Here is a 25,038-nt window from a genome sequence, read left to right on the forward strand (position 1 = left end):
CCACAGTCCACAGAAAGGATCAGCATAATTATATGACTGCTAAGCACCTCACTCAGTGTCCTAATTCAACCCTTTCTAGCTTTAGGTGCCAATGTTGCGCATCTCAGTAACGTGAGATGTCCAATTATTCAGTGAACACATATTTCAGTTGCAAGAACATGTAAGAGACTGTGTCTGAAGACACGCACAGGATGTGCGTTTTTGCACAAGCTTCTTTGACATTCACATTAAGAATGTGTTGTGTCAAAAAAAAAAAAAAAAAAAAAAACTTTCAAGCTGTGATAACCTGACAAATACTGCAAAGGAAGCTTCTCTTAAAGTAGAAAAGAAAGAAAAGGTAATTTTTTTTAAAATATGTGAGTCCAGGCGAACTCGGAATAAAACCGTTCAAATTTTTTTTAAAACTAAAAAATAGATTAGTGTGACTACACTGAGGTCATACAATACATTCACATGTCGTTTGTCATCTGCGCTTTGTCACCGCGATGGCAAGTTGGGTAAATATCGACACAACAGAGACGGATCTTTCGAAACTGACGTTAGAAGGTTACTACTTGTCTGCAGCGCGGGAAACCACAGACAGAAAGAAAAGTGGAAGGAGCCAAAGACCAAACAAGGAAAGTTCTAACAGAGTAAGGCTGAGATAGGTTCTTCCTTGCAACCCTCAAGAATCATCAGCACACCTTTCATCATAAGCTAGACCACAGAGCCTGTTCCTCACACACCCTATGCGCGCAGCCTTGGCGCTAGCGAACAGATGGGTGACAGACCGACTCCTCCTACTTCTCTTTTCTTCTCGTTTCCTTCCTTCCTCCCTCCCTCTCTTTCACTGTCATCCAGGATGTGGTGACAAGTGCTGAGAAAAACAAAATCAACAACTCCCATTACCTTTCTGCATGTGTATATCACATGAATACAGCTCCTAAACACATGGATCAGCAGTCCTGAAACACGCATGACAAGAGCTCTTAAGCAAGGCCATTTATTTCTACATCCACGACGTCCCTGAAATTTCATTTAAAAAGAATTTAAGTAACAACGAGTCAAAACGCATGGTTTAAATATGAAAGTCTGTAGCACAATCTGAAATTCAGTTTTTCCCCCCCAAAATCTCTAGCCCTGACATTTAACAAACAGAGACCTGCTACAAATGTGTGCTTAATATGGAAGACACACAATTTATAAGTATAAGATGTCCCTTTTGCTGTTCAGTCAGTCAGTCATTAGTGCTGCCCCTGCCCCCCCCCTTCTATCCCTCCATCCCACCCCCAGGGCCATTTCACTTTCCACTTGGTCAGTCAGGACTCACAGCTCTGACCTACTTCATCGCTTAACCCTCTGCACACAGCATGGCTGGATGCTGCATCTACACTCAAAACAAGAGCTAAATAAAACACTGTACGTGCACATTTCACACTGCTGCACACAAATTTGTACAGAAATATTGCAATCATTTTGCACAGTATAAATGTTTATTTTTTGTTTTTTTAAATATGCACACACTCCATGAGACTACAAGTACTGGGCATGTTCCAGCCATCACTATTTAGTCATCTAGAAATTATTAGTTTCGTTAAGTTCTGTGCAACCCCCTCCCCGACAGCACATCTAAACGGCCCATCGCATCGTGTCACTGCTCTGCCCTTCTCCTTCTGCACTTAGCGTCACCAAAATACGTGGCCCAGAAGAAGTGATCTGAGAGGGACGGAGGAACTAGGGAGAGTAGGGGCAGGTCTGCTCTGCAGAAGGCTTGAGTTGACCTGAGAGAGCCTTGCTTTGACTTAGTTTCATGTATGCCTAAGTCAAGTATTCAGCAACTCTGCCTAGACCTCTGCGCTTGCCAGCCTCAAACACACCATATTAGAAAGCAGCCCAAAAAGAGGGCAAAAGTGCAGGATGTTGCTTTTTGCCACACTGCAATTTCTTGAAATATTGAAAAACATTCAAATGTCACCTGTGGAAAATAAAGTGCAATGAGACAGTTGTGATGTAGCACTGAATTTAATTAGTATGAGGAAACGAATACCTCTGCAGAAAAAAACGAACTTTGGTTTCACTAGAAATGCTGATGAATTCAGCTTTCTGTTCAGGAGAAAGGCAGTCACGAGCGGTTATTACCCTAATTCATGTTCGCAAGCCATCTGTTGCGTCCAGTTTCAGTTTGTCTGCAGCAGAAATTTTCCACATTATTAACTTATTCTCACTTATTATAACCTTTTTGCATTTGCTACGTGTATGTCCCAGGCACACATGCACCTGTCAAGGAGTTTTACAAGTGCAATGTTCCCAGCTGTCCACCAGAAGTTCTGCAGCATACACCCAATCACTGTGCCTTGGTCTGCCTAATCTTGTCAGCTTTTCCGACAGCCGCTTCCACGTCTTCCTGTGAGACGAGCTCCAGAACCCGCAGCGCCGACAGCAGCTGAGAGCGAGAGTTGCTGATGAACGAGTGTGAGAGGAAAGAGGGGAACCCCCCATCATTTTTCATGGAGAAGAGGGGCACCCTCACCATCCCCATGACCTTGAGGAAGACACACAGGGGAGGAGGAATGTGGCAGGCAGAGAGAGGATACGAGCCATTAGTGAAGTCCATGTCCAAGTACACACGATACCGTCAGAGGGATCCAACACGCTAGACACGGCGTGTTCGTCCGACACCGTAAGGCATACATCGCACCTCGAGTCCATGGTCGGTCGCTTTGGTGACGGCTGCCGCCTCCGCCTCCCGCAGCTCCGCCTCGGTCATCTTCTTTGTGAAAAAGTGTGCGACGAGTTTGGGGCCGGAGTGGGACAGGGAGGACGAGAAGTGGTCTTCCGGGGACACGTCAATGGCCATGCCTAGCTCCTCGCGCAGCTCTCTGCTAAGGCCAGATTCCAGGGACTCCTTAGATGGATTCACCAGGCTGGGCACAAGAAGAGGGTTTCATCATGAATTCACTGCTCATCCAGGCACTGCTGCGCAGGCGCAGACGCGCGCGCGCGCACACACACACACAAGCCAGCTAAATGAACATAAAGCTTGCTTTCATTTGCTCTCATGGTTTCCTCCAAATGCTGCTTATCTCATCAGGGAGGAACTTTGACCCCATCTCAAAACCAGACCGCTCACTCACCCTCCCGGGAAGCCCAACAAGCCGTCAAAACGCATCTGCATCTGCAGAATGAATGAGAAGAAGAAGGAAAAGATGATGATGTGCATTAGGCAAAGTCTGAGTGCCGCGTTTAACAACTCACAGTTATAACCCGCGCAAGCCTCGTAAGACTGGCAGCGGTTTATTAGGCTGCGCGGAGAAAACGAGAGACGGACGCAGCGCGCGCACCAGGACGATGTGCTTCAGCGGGATTCTGCCGAACAGCTTGGCGTCCGTCGCCGCGTACAGCATTACATGGCATGCGTGCTTGTGCCCCACTAATGACAGCGCCTGCTCCTTTGCAATCTCCCGATATGCCATTTGCTATGTTTTCCAGGTCGCGGTTTAGCTACTTGCTTTTATGTCTTATCAAATTACAGGTTTGTTTGTTTCGGTTACAATCGGCCGAGTCAACACTGACACACTGTGTAGTGCAGAAAACTAGCCGACCAACCCACTGCCACGGAGGCAGCCTGTAGGAAACGACTATGGGGGCGGGACTTAAAAAAACAGGGCCAATGATTGGCCAGAAGTGTAACGTTTCCATGTGCTTCCACCTCAGTTTTTGCTTAGACTAGTGTTTCGGGTTGGCGAGCTGTTTTGTTCTTGTGTGGCTAATGGCTAATGGCTAATGGCTAACGGCTAATGTCAGTACTAACACAGAGCATTAAGGAAGCCGGTAACAAGTGTAACGTTGTGCACTGCACACACTGATTTCTTCTGCCAATGTGACGTGCCTATCAAATTATCTGATGACCACCAGGCTGTAATCATAATATTGCACACACGACTTGTCTTGTACAGCCGCGCGAGCGGGAAAATACAAATATAAATAAATATATAAAAATGTCTGTCTCCGGTTCAAATATTCCACTCAGCCTCACTCCTGATCCTGCAGGTACTCATCCTGAAATGACACAATATAGTACTGTACACTACTGTATCAAACAAAGTATAAATGTTTGTGACGCCGCTTATCTAACAGGCTGATGCTGCGTTGAAAGGCAGCGGGTGAAAAATTAAAAGAGGGAGGTTGCTAACTGATGTGCTTTAAAATAACCAGTAATCTACAAACAAGAAGGATTTTGTCGCTGGACAAAATGGAAAATGACAAAATGTGATTTTGAAGAGTACCACATGGTTTCACAGCTCGAGTCTGGTGTCAGGTTCAATGGATGGCCTTCCCATCCCGGGTAGCCATTATTCGATCCTGGTCAAGTCGCTATTGATCGACAGTCTGCTCACATAGATGATTGTATGACACGCACAGCATGCGTGTAATTTGTCAATGAAAGATCAATATATATTGATGGTGAGCGCAGAAAAATGGATGAGGAAACGTAAACTAAGACCTTTGCTGCTCCATTGCTCATTATGCTAGAAAAGGTGTTTGTAAACAGTCATTCTCATGTCAGTATGTCTTTCCACACTGATTTCACACAGCATATTCTCAATACCCTTGAAAGACATTGTAAGAAACATACACTATGTATTACATTACTTAATGTCATCCAGTACATTGCAATTTACTTTTTCTCCTTAACAAATCACTATATTCCTTTTAACTCTATGATCTACGGCCCCCCGACCTTCACCTGTCTGTCTCTCCGTTCATCTTTTGCTCTTCCACTGCCTATTGCTTCACTCCTACTCCTGCTCTTCTTGTATTCCAATAATAATAATATTAACATCTATTAGTAGTAGTAGTAATCATGATCATAATAAGCAAGAAAGCAGCACACAGAGATAACCACAGGTGAAAGTGACATATGGCTTCTTCAAAATACATTGCGGTGGTGTCTAATGCGCTCTAATGGATGTGAAAGGGATAGATGGGCACATGAGGCTGCATCATTCATGGGCCTTTCTTCTGCACGTCAGCACGGCGTATGGGCTGTGCCTAATTGATGCTGGAGGAGACAAAGATATGGATTAAAGCATGTACGACAGAGACAGAGCACTCAGGACACAGGCAGACCGGTGCGGAAGATTCCTAAGAGTGGTCAAGCAGAACTGAAACACTGGGCGGTGCACGGAGAACATGCATTTGTGGCAGTTTTACACCATCAGTGAAGTACGTATGGCTACTCCAGGAGAAATGCATGGCTGCTTGATTACTAGAAGTGGAAAGAGAATCATCTCAGAGCGCGAAAAGACTGAATAACGTAATCATGGGTCACCATATTTCACAATCAATGCATTTAATGTGGTTCCTGCTGTTGATAACATCTACTCCCTATCACTATCACAACTCCGACCTCCGCCTTCTCTGCCTGCATTCCTGTTGCACTTCTAGTAACAACAACATTCTTCTTCTTCTTCTTATTATTATTATTATTATTATAATAAAGGTTATACATGAGACATTGCTGCACATATAGTATCTGGTTATCCCATAGATAGCTGAAAGATGATAGTCTGAAGACGCCGTTTGTTTTCTATTGTATTTTTTACAATATACATGTACGGTACAAATGTACAGTGAACAGTAGATTGCGTAACTTATACCGAGTGGGACTCATCAAGTAGAGAAGACACTTGGCTTTAAGCCCAGAAGTTCCTCTTATCCAAAAATAAACTGGAGTCAGCATCGAGTGGCCTGCTTGTTGTCACTTAACAAACAGCCGTCACAGGATAAAGAGTCAGTTTTCGCCAATATCTGAGAGCATCACGTTACACCACTGCAATGTGTCTCAGTGGAGTAAAGTACTGAAAATTAGCCGTGCGGTTTGATCGCACTTTCGTGCATTTTCACTTCAGCAAAAAAAAATACCATACTTCCTCGCACCTGATAAATGAGGAAGGTAGCGATGCTTCCCAGAGCTTTAAGATAAACTCTCTGTTTCCTGCATGGCTGATACTATAGCAATATGAGTAATGTTTGCTGTTTATTTGCAGCTCTGTGTTTGTGGTTAAAGAGTTTCTGTAATCATTTTGCAGCGGTTATTTGTGGCACGTTTCACTTGTGCAAAGAAAAGGATGACAGCGTTCCGCAGAGAAAAACCAGTGACGAACTGAGCCGAGCTCCTCGTGCGTGTTTACTGCAGGCCTCCTGTCCCTTTGCACTCTATGCGTTACGGAAGGCGTCAGGAGAGACGCTTGGCCCGGAACGGCCTTTGGCTCGATCCCTCGGCTTTCCAGTCCGGCCTAGGCGCTGCTCGGTCTGCTTCTGAGCCGGCGTGGAAGGAAAAAATAAGACAGCGGTGCTATTATTGTCCGTGATGATCATTGCAGTGCTCTCACTGGGCCGCCTTGTGCTTGGAAATACAGAGGTTTCCACAGCACATCTCTTGTGGATACCAGCTGAGGTATTAATTTGTTCGGTTTCCATGCCAATTGTTTCCCCCGAATGTTTTTATTTATTTATTTATTTATATATTTCCTATTACTTTGCGGCACCAAATATTGTTCAGGAAATTCAACTGCGCTCAGGCAATATAAGTTATTGCAAGTTAACGTGTCACGCCAATAAAACACGTGACTGAGCTACAGTTACCCGGAATTTCAATTGCCAGCATTTCATTGGGCGAGTTGCTCATAATTGCTTCGTTTTTTCTGTCGTTAGTTGCAGTTATGTTAAGTGAGTAAACTAATTGACCAAACAGCAAGAAGAAAATATGGAAATATTATATTAATATCGTATCAGTAACAGTAGTTAATGTCAATATTTAAAACACTGAAATTATGACATTATTACACTTATGTAATATCTATAAGCACTTTCAAGAATGACTGTAGCGACTTCCCATATGGTCTAGCGGTTAGGATTCCTGGTTTTCACCCAGGCGGCCCGGGTTCGACTCCCGGTATGGGAATTCTCGTTTTGCAAAAATTGCTTTCGTCTACATTTTGACTGCACTGCCTGCGTAATTATAAAATACTATGAAACAACATAAATATAGGATTTTTTTTCCCGCAAACAGAAATTGTGTAAGATAGGAAAGGCGCGCTTGACACACCCCTTGTGCGACGTGTACAGTACAGTACAGTACAGTACACTGTTCCCAGTACAATGAGTGTTCACAGCACAGCAGCATTACTCAAGTCAAGCGTGCACTGTTATCCAAAAATAATATAGAAAATAAATAGTGTACCTATACCTCCGTTTTTAATTTAGATATCAGGCTGGGACTGCCATTTAAATTAAAATTAATAACAAAATTCAATTACTATGACTTGAAGCTTACCCTTTCTTTCCGGCCCGGGCTGAATGTTAGTTCACTTTGGTCCGGAAATTAAAACTGAAGAAATGAAAAGTTTCAACTTGCTTGCTAACCCCTCTGATGTGCTATGGTGTCTTTTATGGCAAACAAAACACATTAGTTTGAGAAATATATATAATTCTTTTTGCATCCAGTTGAATGTGTTCATTGCATTTCTCAGAACAGCACGGCGTTTTTTCCAGCCCCAGGTGTCGTCTTGTCTCCATGACAACCAGATTTCAATCGCCCGCTCTCACTACAATCCTTAAAAGGGAAATATGCGAAAAGCGCGTTTCATCTTAGCAACTCGAGCAATTTTTTTTTGTTATATCGCTTCACTTTCGAGGTCTGAAAACTAAGCGAACGTGTCATTTTGACACACAGCACCAAGACCGGGAAAGAGAGAGAGAATCTAAAAGAGAATTCTAGCTGTGGGTTTTAAAAGTCTTTAATAGTCTTACACACATCAAAACAATTATTCCCCAGAACTGGTAGTGATTTCATCTATAGAAGTGTCAAAAACGCTGCGGCAGCGAGGAGGCGAAGCGCTCACTAGGTTTTGTGGCCATTGGGCAAACAGCGCCTCCTTGTGGTCGGGGAAGGTAAAGACTGGTGGGAGGGGTGGAGGGGAAGTCCATGTCAGAGCCAGGTAGGGGCATCACTGTGTGCTTCCAGGGCAGCATGGTGGAGTAGCAGGTAGCACGGGCACCTCACAGGGCCTGGGCTGTTCAGACATGGGTTCAAGCCCCTCTCACTTTGTTTGGCATTTGTATGTTCTCTCTCTATCTCTGTGGGCTTCCTCCAGGTGCTCTGGTTTCCTCCCACACTACAAAGACATGTGATTCTGGTTAAGTGGTGTCTCTAAATTGCCCTCAATGCATGCCTACCCTGCGATGGACTGGCACCTGGTCCAGGCTGTACCCTCCTTGCCAAATGCCCAGTGATTGTGACTAGTGTTATTTTGCTGTGATGCAATACAGTGTTTTTTCCTTACCATGCCAAGGCCCTTCCCATACCATTTGTATTTGCACAGATGACCATGTGTTGAAGTCGTCTCCCTCAGCTCCAGCTATAGGTGGGTTATGCAGCGATATGTTTGTCAAGCCCAGAGAATATGAGGGAGAAAGTGGTAAAGTGTCAGTAGATGTTAAGACAAATGCAAATTGACACTGGTGTGAAGCACAGTTTCAGCCCATGTTACGAGACCCGCTCATCGCTATTCAGTGTTACGTTAAAAACTAATTGTCATGATATAAGGTAAAAGGTAACATTTTGAGATGGATGTTTTGTTTGCACTTCATTGCAAACAATCCTGTGTGTATTTGAAAACACTTTTGTCAATATCATTAGCACAACAGAGGTTTGGACCCATATTTTTCTCCAAGTCCAAATCAACTCGGGTTTCAGTCAGACGTGCTGATCACAATCACAAGTCATCATTTCACCACTTTAAAACCTTAATTTTATAATAAAGAAAAATAAGCAGGTTTTTTTTTAGTGTGGTGAATCTAGAATACCAAAGCAATTCCATTTAACTAACCCTCACAACATATTTTCTCTCTCTCCATCTAAGTAACCCTACAGTGTCTCACTAGTTAAGGTCCTGTTTTTTTTTTGTTATTATTGTGAGACATCCCTCTCTTTTATATGAATGAGAAGAATGCAGTTCCTGTTTTTATAAGAAACAAGGGCAGGTTGCGTCACCAAAGGCCGCATGGAACGTGAGCTGGTTGGCGAGTCAACCGACGGCAGGTGGCGGGAGCATCACGAGGGACAGCTCCCATGGCCCTACCTCCACCCTAACCGAACAACAACCAGCTGCTCCCACTCCCACATAATAAGGGGTCTATAAAGGCAGCTGGCCTGAGAAGTTGGGAGGTGGTGTTTTTGGGGATGTTGTGAAGAGCAGCCTGAAGGAGGTGGCTGTGTGGGTATGTTTGGGGTTTTGCTTTCTTGCTACTTCTCCCCACAAAGTGTCTGCTTTGATTTCAAATAGGCATGTTTCTGTTTAAAGTCCTGCCCTGTGGCCACCTCTAACTACCCACGAGAGTACGATACAGGAACTGGAGCCTGCGCTGTAGACACCTGATTATTCTATTAAAGAATAAAGGTCCTTGGTTAAATCTCATTATCACAATGGCAAATGTAATATGATTCAGCTCAAAATAAAAAGCCAAGGAAATAATTTCAGGGAAGTCAAAATAATGTAAAACATGACCTGTTCTGCAATTCCCCCCCCCCCCCTTTGGTCAAAAGCAATGCTGGCGTTCTTTGAATGTTGCTAGAGCAGTTATTCCACAAATTGTTACTGCAACAGATATTTGGTGTTTATTTCTTCAGTACAAGAATTTAGAGGCACATCAAAAGTTTTGCAAGAAGCTGTTCAGCTCTTATCTTTATTGCGTGTTAATGTGGGCCCTTCTAAAAATTCAGTACTCAAACTCAAAACATACAAGAATTTATTAAACTTGACAAGAAAGGAACAATTTGGTGTAACTGCTTTGGTTTACTGTAGGGAAACACTGCTCGCCTGCCCTCATACCACATACCCAGGGCCCAAGGAGAGATCCCCACTGGCAGAGGGAGGCAAAGCCAAGGCTCAAAGGAGCTGCACCACATTGTGGAAAGTACTGCACGATAGACCATGCTGTACCATGTGCTGTACCCTAAGCTGTAATGCAGCTCAGAGAGCCAGGGAAGTGCTACAGACCGTTTGCAGCCCATATATGCAGAGGACTGACAGATGTAGCTGGGAAATTCTGATTATGTCAAGTCAGAAACTGTGTGGAATGATGACAACAGACATTCCTCTGACACAATAAGGCTTTATCTCCCTCTCATATCCATGGCCCCCTTACACAATCTGTTTCCTTCTGTAAAGAAAAAGTTTTCCATTTATATTAAAACTACTGTAAACCTCTCATCGTTACAGGAAATTTTTCCAAAAAATATTTTCTGGCTCCTTTCACGTCCCTGTAAACTAGAACAACGGACACTGCCATTTGACCCACGGTGGAATGACGACAGCATTTTATTTTACCACTTGTTTCAACCACTACTTTTTCCAAAGGATTTAAGATATAGAGAATTGTAAAACAAAGACACAAAAAAAAAAAAAAGTTCAAAATATGTGGTTCTACTATGTATGGTAGTTGAAAGAAAGGTCAACAGTTAATAAAATGTGATGAAGTATAAGCCTAACATTACTACATCAGGAGCTGAACTGGGCTGATGTTTGTTCAAAGCTCTTAGTCTTGATATTGGTCTACATTTCCCGCCCAAATGCATGGCACAATTCACACAACTTTCAGCGGTATTTCTGTAAATAGCTGTAAAGTTATTTTAGTAGACAACTAAGGGAAAATAAATTTAAAATACCATTAGGATCAAGTCATCCTTTCATTAGGGTCAATTCAGTTTAACTTGACTGAAAAAAGAAAAAATGCATTTCAATTAATGGGTTTTTTTTTTTTTTAAAACATTTATTCAATTAGACACTTTACTCCAAAGTGGCTTCAAGGTTTACATTATCTGAAATGTGCAACACATTTAGGCTGAGCAATTCAGAGCCGAGACTGAAATCCAGCATAAACCGTGAGGTTTGAATGGAGTCCCCCCCGGACCACACGAAGCAGGTGTGCACTGCAACTGCGTATGCTTTAACAAGTTTAGTCTCAAGAAGCACATAAGCAGTGCATTAACTGTGCCATAATACAGTACAAGTACATTAGGAATGAGCTTCAGCTATGTTCAAACAAAGACAGTAGAACAACAAGACAATAAGAAAAAACATACAGAAGAAACTAGCGTCGCGCAACGAGGAAACCAAAGTGCCACTTGTTCCGATGAAAGTGAGGGAAGCTAAAAACTGTGGGTGCTGCTCAACTCTGGTATCATGACAGTATAAACATTTGCTGTAAAATCAATTACATCTTTGGAAGAAGGAAAAAAAAAAAGGCAACCCACTGCTGCAATGAAGCTCATATTCAGCTTATTTTAAAGGAATGATTTCTGATATTCATAGGCTCCTGGGATCATCTTTACCAGCTTTAACTGTTTAGCGCAGAGTAACAGGAGGTAAACGGATTTTAAAAAAGGAAAGGAATGCACTCCAGAGGAACCTACTTCAGACATCTGTCCTTCCATACATGCTCCCTGTTGGCAGATTACAGCTCCTCGCACATATTCTTCCTCCCTCTCTCTTTTAAGACAGCTAACAGTGCTGCATATCAGCTGCTATCAAAATATTGCTATTTACTGCAGTTGCTCATTTGCTCTCTCCATTATAAGACTAAAAAGATTCCCTGCTCAGCAGCGCCCACGTTCCATCACCCGCCAGCTGCCCAGCCCCAACCCTACCCATATCTGCCCCCTTGATGGCGGCGTTACAGCCTGTGGGGATTCACCCACTTGTAGGTGCCATCGTAGCGGAATCCCACTTTCTTCACAAGCTCGTCCGCTTCCACCGGGCCGCGACTGCAGACCAGAGGACACGAAGGGAGAAAGAGGGGACATTGAAAAAAGAATAGTGGAAAAACCATGATGCCAGCGAGAGGTCAGAGGAGGGGAAGAAAAAAAAAGGGGTTAAAAACAGAAGTTGAACTGGCAAGAAGCTGCCAAGTGACTCAGCTCTGTATATCATTAACAGTGCAATTGGCCAGAGTGCCTTAAGGAACTGATTTCCAACAAATTAATGGATCTGTAAATATCACAATCCACTTAACATCCCAAATGTTGCAGTACATTAATGTGAATGCAATAAACATCAACTTGTATTAATGCATTTTTTTTTTTTTTTTGCATTTGCCTGCAAATACAAGTACTGCAATTTTATGCAAATGCTACCTTGGTAAATGTAGGCGACTGGTCTTGTCAGCAAGAGAAAGAGCAGAAGTTAAGCCGACAGCTGCCGTACACAATAGATGTCACGGCAAATAAATAAAGAAAATATTAAACAATTGCTTTACCTTCCATAAGTATAGGGGATGGGAGGAATCTTCTTCTCTTCAATCTGATGAAGCAGAGGAGTGAAAATCCTCCAGGCTTCCCTAAGCTCATCACTACAACACATTCATTCAGAGAACTTACCACCATGCCAGAAATGCGCCGCAGCACCACTTTGGTTTTCGTTACATTTGCGTTCACAAAGTTCGAGTGCCGGACTGCAGTTAAAAAAAGAGCCTCCGCAAAAAACAAACCGAAGCAAAAGGAAACAGCGAAAGTGAAATATGGAACAAACCTGCGTACAAAGTGCATCTGACTCCCACAGAACACATCCAGAATGAGGCGTTCGTAGGCATCTGGGAGCTTCACATCCTGTCACGAAGAAACGCTTTTTTGAGCTTTCGGTCATCTATGCGTCACTATGCTACGCCCGTGGGCAGGACGCTACTCCTCGCACATTCATCTCACCCTGATCTCCAGCGGAACACCAGTGGAAGCGTCAGCCCCCCCCCACCCCACCGCCAGCTAATGCGCCCCGGCACATACCCGGTACCGGCTACGGTAGGTGAGGTCCAGCTCGGTCTCCTCGGGGCTGAAGTACACGCCTGGCTTCTTGCTCATCATCTTGGCATAGATGGCCTCATCGGGTTGCACGCGCACCACGAGCTCGTTCCGCCGCAGCTGGCTGCTGAAGATGTCGCCGGGAACGTCTGTGAACTGCAGCCGCACCTCAGCCTTGCGCTCGTTCAGGGCCTTGCCGCACCGCAGAACGAATGGAACGCCTGAGGAATCCAAGAGGGAGTGGGTAACTTACCATTTACCATCACGTTCTAGAAAATATACAGAACAACCTGACATCCAGGGATGAAATATGGCAACATTCCTACAGGAAAGATTACACAACATAAAATTAGTTATGTCAACTACCCCCCCATTCAGCTTCGTTAAATTAAGAATACTTTAGACGTCAGTTTGTAAAGTGTGTTTTTAGAGAAATATTCCACATTCTTAAAATCGGCAAGTTTTGGCACTGGGTTCTAAACATGAACTATTCCAGTAACTTCTAGGAGCTGAGGCTTTCTAGAAAGCCTTTGTATTTTCTAGAATGTTCTGGTGCCTTCCAGAATCTTCCAACAGCTGTAAAGTACCAAACTAAAAACAAGACACTCTGGAAGAACCAGTAGCATTACCAAAGTAAGTAAAAACTTTGGAAAATTTGTTGTTCTGTGTTATATGTGTACTGCTACTAAGATGTTCAATTTGGCACAAGTTAACCTCCAGTAGATACATTTTAAAAAGGGAAAGAAAAATAAATCACAGGCATGCAAGGTCATTCAGAAAAGAATTTTGGTACTTAAAGTGGTTAGAAAACTGCAAGACTATTGAGACTCAAGTTTAGGAATAAGAGAAAGACAAGTTAACTCAATTTTATATGACTCAAAAATAAATAATTCCTATTGTACGCTATGATTCCGTCACACTAACAGTGGAGGGAAGGGAGCGAAAGAGAACTGAAATGGACGAGAACGAGGACTCGGTGCTCACCATCCCATCTCTCGTTGTGAACATACAGCACAGCGGTGGCAAAGGTTGCAGTGTTGGAGCCTTTGGGGACTGTGGGGTCATCCAGGTAGCCCATCTTGGCATCCCCCTCACCGTTGGGGTCACCCACATACTGCCCCAGCACCACATCAGACAAGGACACGGGGGCAATACACTTCAGCACCTTCACCTGACAGAAGCAGAATGCAAGAGTCATTTTGGAGCAGATCCTTTACACTAAAAGGTCACTAATTTTTTTTTTTTTTTTTTTTCCTCTCTCTCCTCCTCTCTCCTTTTCAAGGTTCCCAACACCTTGTAGAAGCTGCATAATGCCTTGCGTCCGAGCCATCCTGAAACACTGTGCCTCAGATTGGTCAGCACAAGTGGCAAACATCACCTTCTCATCCCTCACGTCGTCGGAACTAGTGGAGGCAGGCTTCTCCATAGCAACTAGAGACAGCATCTGGAGCAAATGGTTTTGCATCACGTCACTGAGAGGAAAGGGAAAAGAGTGTTTAAACCCTTCGTAAAAGTGGATTTTCTATATATACACAAGGATATTCTAGTCAGATTCATACCAAAATATTGTCAAATCTCTTTATTCTTAAAAATTTCACTGCTGGACATTTTGAGATGTTCAGACGGAGAAATGCGTAACGCTCACCGGATGATACCGAAGTCATCAAAATAACCACCTCGGCCTTGGGTGCCAAAGGGCTCCTTGAAGGTGAGGACCACACAGGCTATACTGTCCCGATTCCACACAGGACCAAAGATCCTGTTGCCAAACCTGCAGGAGATGGACACGGACGCTTGTGAAATCCCACAACGGACAGCGGTACGACAGACAAAGCTCACAGGAGACTTCCCTGAGTCCACACAGTAGCTGAAGCCAACATCTGATTTTTAACTCCTGTAATGACAAATTAAGACTATTTGTACGCCGTACTGCATATATCTCCTAATAAATGATCGGAAACTAATGCATTTAGCGGAAGGAATAAGTCTTCAGTGCAACAAGCAGTGCACTAGAACTAGATACCGTTTTTTTTGGAGGGGGCGTGGTTCGGATAATCGACAGTTCATTCGACTGACATTCAGATAACGGAAGCTGCACTTCACACAGAAAGGAAGAATGAAGTGCTCACACACCTTAGCACCATGAGGTTCTGGACCATCTCTTTGCCCAAATAGTGGTCGATGCGATAGATCTGGTCCTCGGTGAAGAGGGCAGACAGGTGGGCAGAGAGCTCTTCGGAGCTCTGAAGGTCACGTCCGAAGGGCTTCTCCACGATCACACGATTCCAGCCCCTGAGTCACCATGAGCGAGAGAAACCAGGTCACACAGAGGCATGTTTAGACTGCAGAAGAAATGCTTGTTCTGAACTGGTAGTTTCAAGGAATACGTAGAAGCACACACATACAGCAGTGACCGAGGAGAAAGAGAGAGAGAGAGTCCTTTATCAAGCGATTGGATATATTTCTCCCTACTATACCAGGGAGTAGAGACCACTGAAACACAGTTCCATACATCATTTAGAGTCACAGTCTACATTTAAGTTTTCCACCCAGAAACAAGACCTTGCACTAAAGCATCACAACAAAACACCGATCACAAACGTCACAGGTGTTTTAAAAAAGATAGATCGTGACCATTCAGCCTCACTTGACAAGATCTGTAACAGAGCAGTCAGCCGGAAAGCACAGCATCCGCATACGCAGCCCGCGCTGCCAAAAACACGGCAGACACTGACTTTGTGCTCATGCAGTGGTTCCTGATGTTGGCGGTGACACTGCGGTACACACTGGGGGGCAGAGCCAGGTAGAAGAGGCGGTTTGCCTTGTCGCCGCCGGGCAGCGAGAGCAGGTGGGCGTGCAGGCTGGAGAAGGAGCTGCCGTCGTCATACTTCCCGCTGAGGTACGTGTTCCTGCTGAAGAAGGCAGACAGGCGCTCCGCCTCACCGTCAGCCACCTGGAACGGGTGAAAAGATGAATGGGATGGAGACGGACGGACGGCGGCGGAAACGCGCACGTGGACGCGAACGCGTCATCTTTACTCGAGCCGTCTTCGGATTCATTGAAGGGAAGGCGACGCCGAGCAGCGGCTCTATCCGGGCGCTCTCGGATCGAGCGCGGAAAAGGACGGCGAACTCTACAGCGAAGTCTAAACCTGTTCCCCTTCTCACCTTCATGTACGGAAGGCTGGCAGCACGGATTCTGTCCACCGTTAGGTTCGAGCGAGCAAAGCCCACGAAGTAGGTCTGCTCCGGGAGGAGTCCATCTCGGAAGAGCCACCTGAGGCGCGTAAGGAAGAGGGCCTTACTCTCACACGCTATCAAACTCGCTCGCATTTCTCATAATGTGGTTCTGACTGAGGGGAAGAAGAAGAGGGGAGGGGAAGGGGGAGAAAAAAAAAAAAAGCTATGTGGCAAGTACGCCAACATTTAGTGGGCAAAGTGAAAGACGGAAAGATGAAAATACGCACCAGAGTGTTGGGTAGATTTTCTTTTTGGCCAAATCACCCTGGGGGGAAAAAGAAATAAAACATCACCTTTTCTAATAAAAACCCATAGTGTGTGCAGCTTTTATTCTCGCCACTCTCAGGCTAAATGGTGTTTTGACACGTTGTTGGTCTTGATGTGACAGAACCCTGGCAGTCATCTGCCATAAGCTCTTGAAGAATAAACAGGGTCATAAATATGCTTAAACATGGGGGATCTGGTAGCATAATGTTTAGCTCTTCAGACCTAAAGGTCACGGCTTCTAATCTCACTTCTCAACGTCATCTCTTAGTACTCGCCATAGTACCCTTGAGCAAGAGCCTTACTCCAAATTGTCCCAGTTTAAAGAAGGGGAGGAGAAAAAAAAAAAAAAAACTGTATAAATTGGTAAGTAATTGTAGGTCAATTAACATCCTAAGTTGCTTTGGAGAAAAGTATCAGTTAAACGAAAAAATATAAATATTACTGAAGTGCCACATAACAATTAAATGAAATGACACATTCACGCATACTCCCGTTGCTGCACCGTCTCAGATGTTTCATAGTACCACTTGCGCCATTTACTACCCAACAACAACAACCACCCTTTGTTTTTAAGTGGTAATTAACTAAAATCCCATAAATGAGAATGCGTGTTTTCAGCCGTCACCAACGCCACACCGCTGCGGAGCCCTATGACAACCGCAGCAATGACCACTTACCATAGTAGTGTCATTGTTAATATGGTTAACCTTAGCCACAGGAGAAGTACCACTGTGTGCACCGCAAGCCACGGGGCAAAAGGTGAATACCTCCTTAAACGGCGGGATACTGGGACGCCAATGTTGAGCTAAACAGTGCCCCTCCCTTTAATTTAATACATCCACGTACCAACTATTCTAATTAGATGTCGCTCATTGAAGCTCATCATAATCCACGAGCTACCATTATTTCACCCGTGACATAACAAGTCACACACATTCCTTTCACTTCCCCATGAAGAAAGTGCTGGCTGGGTTTGACTAGACAAGCACACATCCTCCAGGGCCTTTTCTCTTTACATCACCTCAACACAACCTTCTGTGCAGAATCTACCCTTTTGTTGGGTAAAAAGCACATGCAGGTCAGGTCCTCGCTCCTCATCCTGGGGGCAGCTGAGCCCCCAGCTTTTCCATTCTTCCTGAGCACTTAAACTAATTACTTCTATGACTAAAGCAGGCAGTTGGTAGCCTAGTGGGTAGCGCTGTTGTTACTTTTGGATCTAAAGGTTGCAGGTTCACATCCCAGTTGTAGTGCTTTTCGTCAAGGTACCAACCTGACTTTTCTCCAGTGAAATTACTTAGCTGTACAAACAGGTGAAGAGTTGAAGGTAGCGTAACGTTGCAAGCGTCTTTGCAGAAAAAGGTATCAGATAAACATATGTGATTTATATATGCTTGCAGTAGTTAAGGAGTCAGGTACGAGCTACAAAATCTGGACACGTATCTGCCTTCCAGGACTGCAAGCGAAAATTCAAGCTGTACGATTAAAAAATAAATATTGGTAAGGCACAGAATTAGAGCGGACTTTCCTTGATTAGCCGCAGCATTTATCCAAAATGATAAATGACACCTTTTTACCCATCTGGACACCTACATGTTAACGGGAAAGACTGCAGTGAAGTACCATACCAAAGCTACAGCAGGCATGCCTTCAACCGGAAGGTGACATGGAGATTACAAATAAGTCCCCTTAAGCACCACTAAAATTTCATCACTGCTTCCTTTATATGTGGAAAAAAATGTGGCCAGTGTGACTTTGCATCCCTTCTCCCAACTACTAGCAGATGCCCAAGTCCAGCATGTAATGATGGTCAAGCTCAGGGTCAACTCTTGCAGCAGCAGGACGAGATGTGTTCGACAGGAGGCCAAGTTCAACATGCAAGGTTTATTGAGCTTGGAACTGATGCGTTTGCCAGCGCAGGACGGAGGATGAACGCAGGCAGTCGCACGACAGAGCAGCCCAGCAGCCACAGCGTGTTGCATAACAGCAGCGCAGACGGAGTAGAACCCCCCCCCCCAACCCCCAACGGGCACTGCCGTTGCCAACAATCACGGGAAAAAAAGCTGAGCTACAGTGACACTGCACAAACCGGCCACACCCCCTTCTCCAATACTCCCTGCCACCACGGTAAACGTAGTGCAAGAGCGAACAAAGGATAAAACCTTTGCAACAGCTGTTGCACAATCAGCCACTGAAGGATATCCAAGATGAGGGGGGGAAGGAAGGAAGAAAAAAAAAAAAAAGGATGAATAAAAGAGGAAGCAGCAAGAGTGTAAAATCAAGTTGCAGGGGAGGGTTCAGAATTCTGCCGAAACAAGGAAGCAAAGAAAATGTAACTTCAGAATGACTGGCTGGTTATTTCACATGGACAGGAACAAAGCGGCAACAGTAGAGAAACAGCTGCGAGAGCAATGTCCTTAACACATAACCGTTCTTGCTGCATTTGGGCCGTTCTTGTCACGGGGAAACATAAAAATATATCCTAGCCACGCTCCCCGAACTACAGGATAAAAGTGCTCCTGTCACTCAATTGTATAAACCAAGATCTTTATGCATTTCTTCATCTAACCACATTTTACCCATTTTGAGCACTTTTCACTTCGTTTATTCTTCCGTACACTCTCCAAAATCTGTTTTGACAGAACATGCTGAAAATAAAGAAATTTAAAAATTTCAAATTAAATGTCAAATCCAGTTTTGGAATCACAATCATGTAAAGAAAAATCATTTTTAAATTTTTTTTTTCCTGGACTATCTTTCAACCTATTATCAGTTTATGTCCAAGAGAACATTTTTCTTTCCTTGAAAATGCTTGTTACTCCATCTGCCAGTAAAATGCAGCAGTGTGCGCACACTTGAAGTCTGCATCTGAGTTCCACTTCTAAGTGCACCCTGATTTTGCGCAACCTGTATCCGACACGGCAGCGAGTGGCTAAGCAAACATGCATCACTTCTAAAAATACTGAACTTCTATAAGGGAGACGTATGTACAGTAGAAGTTATGGGCATTGAGGCAACGAATGAACCTAAGGGTCCACGTTTACTCGGGGCGATGACCCAGTAAGGCACCTACCGAGGCGCCCATGATGATGAAGATGTGAACATCCGAGTGGTGGAACTCCTTGTCATCATGCAGCTCCTTCCTCAGCTGCCCAAAGACCTCAGAGCGGGAAAGCTGGAGGCAACTCATCTTCTCTAGAAAACAGGGAGGACACAAGGAGGGCAATAAAAACTGAAAAAGGACCCTTAAACAAGGACATGAACACATGCAATACAGAATGCAAGATCTACAAAACGGCACACTTGGAACTAGTTTGAATGAACTTTCTGGAAAAAAACTAAACATTCACCTGCTGTTTGGGCTGGTAATATAGCGGATTAGAGCCGCTACCTCCAAACCCAGAGGCTGCATGTTCAAATCCCACCTCCAACTGTAATACCCTTCAGCAACATACTGACTCTAAATTGCTCCATTAAAAAAAATTACCCAGCTGTATAAAAAAAAATGGGTAAAAAAATTGGAAGTAGCTGAACAGTACAGGAAGCATCACCTAAAAATGAATCAATGTAGTTGACCTAATACACCAAGTACAGGTTAACACCCATTTGGTCTTGTCATCTATGAGAGAAAAACCAACACTTGTACATCATACACTGATTGAAAAAAAATGAGAGAATCAGAGGGGAAAACAAAATTCTAAGGACACCAAATATGGCCAGAACACAAAAAAAAAAGGCTGCAGAAGATGCAATAACTTCACAGAAAAGGATGGAGACACAGAAGGACCACAGAAAAGGAGCAGATCGGGCACTTGTAACATGATCACTGACTGTTACACAAACTAAGTATCGGCAGCAGGATTGCAACAGAAGGCTTAGTTTGCAAAAAGGTTTGCGGGTTTCGTGTTGCACAGCTAAACTAGTGCAATGGCCACATCACACCAGCCAGGCGATCTGATGATCTCGAAGTCCAGAGCTTCAGGGCGAGTTACTGTACCGTGTTTTTACCACACTACGACCACCAGGCTCCGCGGACAGCATTGTCTTCACACTGGGTCCACACTGCAGTGCAGCTAAGGACACCAGACAGACAACCCTGGCCGGAAACCTCCTCACGCTCACCTGTCCTGACCTGGTCCTACTTACACTGAGCCGCGACACACTGATTTATATCCCGCAAAAGAACCGCGTGCAGACACACGATAATATTTACATTCATCATTGGGACTTACATTATTATGCGGTGTTTAAAACTTCTCGAACTCACCAGGCCGGACTGTACGAATGCTAAACACAAGAACCAGGAAGAGAAAAGAGTGAAATATTTCCGTTAAATGATATTCATCGACCACTGAGGAGGTGTTTTTTTTTTTCTTTTTTTTCCCTTTCTTTTTTTGCGCAGAGTCTTGCAGCGCTACACACTGCTTAACTATTCGTCTAAGCAACCTTGCAGGCTCGCTACTTACACCAGGAGGTTGGCTGTCCGACACGTTTAGTTGATTATCTTTACGAAAGAGCAATAGTTTACTTAAAATACTCGTTCCAGTCGAATAGCAGCGCTTTTGCAAAGTGACCGAGTTGCCGAGCGCAGACATCGGTTCCAGTTCGGTCCCTTTAAACCCTCCAACCTTCCTGCTACGCCGACGGGCCAGAATCCTGCGATTTTATTGGCTAAGGGAGAAACTCACGAGCGATCGGCCGACCCCGCCCATCGTCCGTCCTTTCAATTACGTCATAGAGACGAACCCTTCATGGCAAAGAAAAAGTCTTGAGGGGAAAAAACGCTGTAAAAGACAATAAACCAATACACACACACTTTCTGAACCGCTTGTCCCATACGGGGTCGCAATAAAAATACCTAAATAATCCGAGTGGCAAATTGTCTAACAGTGGGAGCGCTATGAACTTATAGTTTCCTTATGCGCAGCTGGTAGCAGGTCACAGGTTCGAATCCCACTTTTGAAAAGCACTTCCTAAAACTGCTCCAGTAAAACTATCCAACTATATATAACTGGGTAAACGAGGATAAGTAGCTTAACGTTGGAAGACGTTTATTTGGAGAAAAGTCCCAGCCAAATGAATAAATGCCATTATCAACAGGCTGTGCAATGTTTTCTACATTTATTCATTTAGCTGACACTTTTCTCCAAAGCAACTTACAATGTTAAGGTTACAATTATTTACCCATTTATACAGCTGGGTAATTTTTACTGGAGCAATTGAGAGTAAGTACCTTGCTCAAGGGTACTATAGCCAGAGGTTGCAACCTTTGGGTCCAAAGGCAGTTGTTCTAACCACTACACTACCAGCTGTCCTTGTACTTCTCATTTTCAAAAATGACCTAAAGCAAAACCTATAGGTTTAACAATTTACATAGATGGTGAGTAAGGAAGGCATTTTGCACATTAAAATTTTATAGGAAGTTTGTCATGTAATTTTTGCATCAGCCATCTTCCCACAAAATCAACATTCAATGTAAAAACTATACAACAGGACCCTGGGGGGCGAAAGCCCCAGCTACGAATTTTCCAAGGTACATTTTCCTGTTAGGGCGCACGGTGGCGCAGCGGGTTTGGCCGAGTCATGTTCTCTGGTGGGTCTGGGGTTTGAGTCCTGCTTGGGGTGCCTTGTGATGGACTGGTGTCCTGTCCTGGGTGTGTTCCCTCCCCCTCCACTCTTGTGGCCTGTGTTTCCGGGTTAGGCTCTGGTTTGCTGTGACCCTGCTTGGGACAAGTGGTTTCAGTGCATGTGTGCGTGCATTTTCTCGTATCTTTATTTTTTTTTAAAACCATGTTTCCTTTATTTGCCTGTTTTCAAATCTATTCGTTGAACCTGAGCTATTTGCGATCCCGGGTCCAAGGGAGAGTTGGCAGTAAAATGCACGCAAACAGGGTAAAAGTGTGGGCTCCTGTCAATCCAACTCATTTCTCAGTGTTGCCCGTTCTGTTCCCAAGTGTCATCAACAACGGGGTCATGCCATTCATTCATTCGTTCATTGTCAGCAGTCGCTCATCCCGGGGGGCCGGGGGGCACACGCAGGGTGGGACGCCAGTCCGTCTCAAGGCACCCCGTCTTCCAAATCTGCTCAGTAGATGAACCAAGCTCTGTCTATTTCTATGTTTACAGTGATTGTATGATCATGTCGCAAAGTGGCCAGATATTAAAGAATGCTGCAGTTGTTATCTAAGTTAAGTAAATAAAAGATAACAAAAGCCCTGTGAGGGACTGGTATCCAGAGCATGGTGTTCCTAGGACAGGCTCTGGAACAGCGTTCAAGGATCGGACAAGCAGTGAATACATAAATACAAGTCTTGCAGCAAATTTTTGATTAATTATAAATAGCTTTTCACATTTATTTATTTAGCAGACACTTTTCTCCAAAGCAACTTCCAATGAACTCTATGTAGTGTTACCAGCCCACGCACCTTATTCACCACAGTGACTTACACTGTTAGATACACTACTTACACTGGGTCACTCATCCATACATCAGTGGAACACACTCTGTCACTCACACACTATGGGGAACCTGAACAGCATGTCTTTGGACTGTGGGAGGAAACCAGAGCACTCAGAGGAAACCCACACAGACACGGGGAGAACATACAAACTCCTCACAGACTGAGTGGGGATCAAACCCATATCCTCTCCTATCACCCCGGTGCTGTAAGACAGCAGTGCTACTGGCTGTGCCACCATGCTGCCGTTGAAGAGGGTGCATTTACACGCCGTGCCACTGTTTTGCTGATGTTTTTGCACAACCTAGCCAGAGGGACACCTGGGTTATTAAGCTTTTGCTGCTTGTTACAGTGGTTTACAAACAGACTTCTGTTCCCATGTGTTGTGTCATGTCATTGGCAAGAACCACTTGTTCCAAGCGGGTTGCGGCGAGCCGGAGCCTACCTGGCAACACAGAGCAAAAGGCCAAGGGGGGAGGGAACACACCCAGGACGGGATGCCAATCCATTGCAGGGCACCCCTAGCAGGGCATGAACCCCAGACCAATCACACAGCAGGCACCGGCCAAACCTGCCACACCACCGCACCCCCCATCTGTTCCCAACTGTGTGTATAAGCTGAGGATACAGTGTCTCTGTGGGATAATTACCAAATATGAATTTTGCCAATTGCGATCTTTTCGCTCTAAAAGATAAACCAGGCCAGCCACTATAAAGTTTTATTTTTTTTCCTAAGACGTTGACTCCGGCCTTTTCATTCTGTTTTATCCCAACAAAACATGCAATCTTGATTTTTGTTTTGTAGTTTGCTTGGCCCTAATAGTGTGTGCAGTGCAGTCCCAAGCACACAGTTTTCATTGTGAAAATTAAGTTCAACACCTCCAGTTGTCTACTTCATGCTCATTATCAACTGATAAACGAGGAAAAGCCACCAGAAGCACACAAAAGTCACTGCAGAGCAGGAAGAGGAAATCTGGTGACACATGAAGGTAGTATGTTTGGTGGGACTAAGAGTCAAATAAGGTGCACCGTTATACACCACCATAATCAGCATTGTACCTGATGCTTGGAAAGATGGGAACATAAAGTTTGGCAGCAGCTATGTACATTTATTCACCTAGCAAATGCTTTTCTCCAAGCGACTTACAACAAACACTATGTAGTATTACTAGCCAACACACCTTACTCACCGTGGTGACTTACACTATTAGATACACTACTTACAATGGGTCACTCATCCATACATCAGTGGAACACACTCTCTCTGTCACTCACAGACTACGGGTGAACCTAAACAGCATGTCTTTGGGAGGAAACCCCTACAGACATGGGGAGAACATGCAAACTCCACACAGACTGAGCAGGAATCAAACCCACATTCTCTTGCACCACCCAGGCGCTGTGAGACAGCAGCGCCACTCGCTGTGCCACCGTGCCACCCCATGTAGACAGTTTACTTAAGCAAATAAGTCAATTGTTCAACTTGTCTGACTTGGTTGCCTGAATGTACATGACGTGTTGAGTCATGGTCCCCACGCTCTTCACACAAGTCCTGTAACAACATAGCAGCCATTGATGGTTGAGTGCCAGTAAGTATGACCAAGCAAAAGTGAAGTTGAAAAGGGTGAGACTGTATTCACTTTAATTAATTGAGCTGTCTATTTTCTCCAAGCAAAGCCACCATGTTTTATCCATTTATACACATCAGTAATTTAAGTACCTTACTCAAGGGTGCTACAGGAAGGGTTGGGATTTAAACCTGCATCTTTCAAGACCAAAAGGCAGCAGTACTATCCACTGCACCAACGGCTGACCAATAATTGCAGTGTGAAAAACATACTGACATTGGATAGGTACTCTTCGTCGGCTGAGAAAGCACGGGAACAATGTTTGTCAAATACTGTCTCCATGAATTTTTAACCGTAACTTTTTAAGTGCTCAGTGCAGGCACAGGGTGCAACTATAAGCTTTATTCCACACAGTGCACTCTTTCAAGAAGACATCCTTCTCGTTTCTCTGTTCCTGATATAACCTTCTTCTCCCCACTTTCTTGACAATATCCTTCTCTCCTTGTTTCTCACTACAGTATACACTTAGATTTATATACAAAAGCATGTACAAGTAGGGGGGAGGAGGGGTTACACAGGAATGGAACATGCTATCCCAGAAGTGGTCTTGAAGAACTGTCTGCTTGTCCATCACAACCACAGGCCTGCAGTTAAGCCATCACTAGGACACA

At 44.4% G+C, this 25,038-nt stretch overlaps 2 protein-coding genes and 1 non-coding gene across 4 annotated transcripts; 1 reads left to right on the forward strand and 2 right to left on the reverse strand.

Moving 5' to 3' along the window:
• Positions 1-1,731: 1,731 nt before the first annotated feature.
• Positions 1,732-3,571, reverse strand: LOC108918382 (U8 snoRNA-decapping enzyme). Its single transcript, XM_018725534.2, has 4 exons — positions 3,321-3,571; positions 3,114-3,154; positions 2,678-2,903; positions 1,732-2,521 (listed from the first exon to the last, which is right to left on the reverse strand). Exons 1-4 carry the CDS (start codon positions 3,450-3,452, stop codon positions 2,324-2,326), a joined length of 597 nt encoding a protein of 198 aa, XP_018581050.2. The 5' UTR covers positions 3,453-3,571; the 3' UTR covers positions 1,732-2,323.
• A 3,303-nt stretch (positions 3,572-6,874) lies between these two features.
• On the forward strand, positions 6,875-6,946 carry trnae-uuc (transfer RNA glutamic acid (anticodon UUC)). Its single transcript has one exon. It is a non-coding gene; the product is annotated as a tRNA-Glu (tRNA).
• A 3,848-nt stretch (positions 6,947-10,794) lies between these two features.
• Positions 10,795-20,978, reverse strand: g6pd (glucose-6-phosphate dehydrogenase). 2 transcript variants are annotated; one of them, XM_029247884.1, is made up of 14 exons: positions 20,808-20,978; positions 20,574-20,628; positions 19,415-19,536; positions 16,305-16,342; positions 16,006-16,114; positions 15,574-15,791; positions 14,972-15,130; positions 14,484-14,609; positions 14,217-14,310; positions 13,823-14,009; positions 12,824-13,059; positions 12,573-12,649; positions 12,301-12,393; positions 10,795-11,809 (listed from the first exon to the last, which is right to left on the reverse strand). In XM_029247884.1, the coding sequence occupies exons 3-14, from the start codon at positions 19,529-19,531 to the stop codon at positions 11,719-11,721; spliced, it is 1,545 nt and encodes a 514-aa protein (XP_029103717.1). In that variant the 5' UTR covers positions 19,532-19,536; positions 20,574-20,628; positions 20,808-20,978; the 3' UTR covers positions 10,795-11,718. The 2 variants fall into 2 exon arrangements, with proteins under 2 accessions (XP_029103717.1, XP_018581469.1); XM_018725953.2 differs by lacking the exon at positions 20,574-20,628.
• Positions 20,979-25,038: the final 4,060 nt, after the last annotated feature.

The sequence above is a fragment of the Scleropages formosus genome, chromosome 22 (assembly GCF_900964775.1).
Source record: "Scleropages formosus chromosome 22, fSclFor1.1, whole genome shotgun sequence".
Taxonomy (NCBI): domain Eukaryota; kingdom Metazoa; phylum Chordata; class Actinopteri; order Osteoglossiformes; family Osteoglossidae; genus Scleropages; species Scleropages formosus.

Bases quoted from the DNA above. Each gene is read 5' to 3' on its own strand.
- LOC108918382 (XM_018725534.2), bottom strand. From the start codon at position 3,452: ATGGCATATCGGGAGATTGCAAAGGAGCAGGCGCTGTCATTAGTGGGG. The intron at 3,155-3,320 runs GTGCGCGCGCTG...TTCATTCTGCAG, and splicing joins CGCTGAAGCACATCGTCCTG to ATGCAGATGCGTTTTGACGG. The intron at 2,522-2,677 runs GTGCGATGTATG...GTCTTCCTCAAG, and splicing joins CGACCGACCATGGACTCGAG to GTCATGGGGATGGTGAGGGT.
- g6pd (XM_018725953.2), bottom strand. From the start codon at position 19,531: ATGAGTTGCCTCCAGCTTTCCCGCTCTGAGGTCTTTGGGCAGCTGAGG. The intron at 15,131-15,573 runs GTCAGTGTCTGC...ATGGTGACTCAG, and splicing joins AACCACTGCATGAGCACAAA to GGGCTGGAATCGTGTGATCG. The intron at 12,650-12,823 runs GTATGTGCCGGG...TCTTCGTGACAG, and splicing joins CCTACCGTAGCCGGTACCGG to GATGTGAAGCTCCCAGATGC.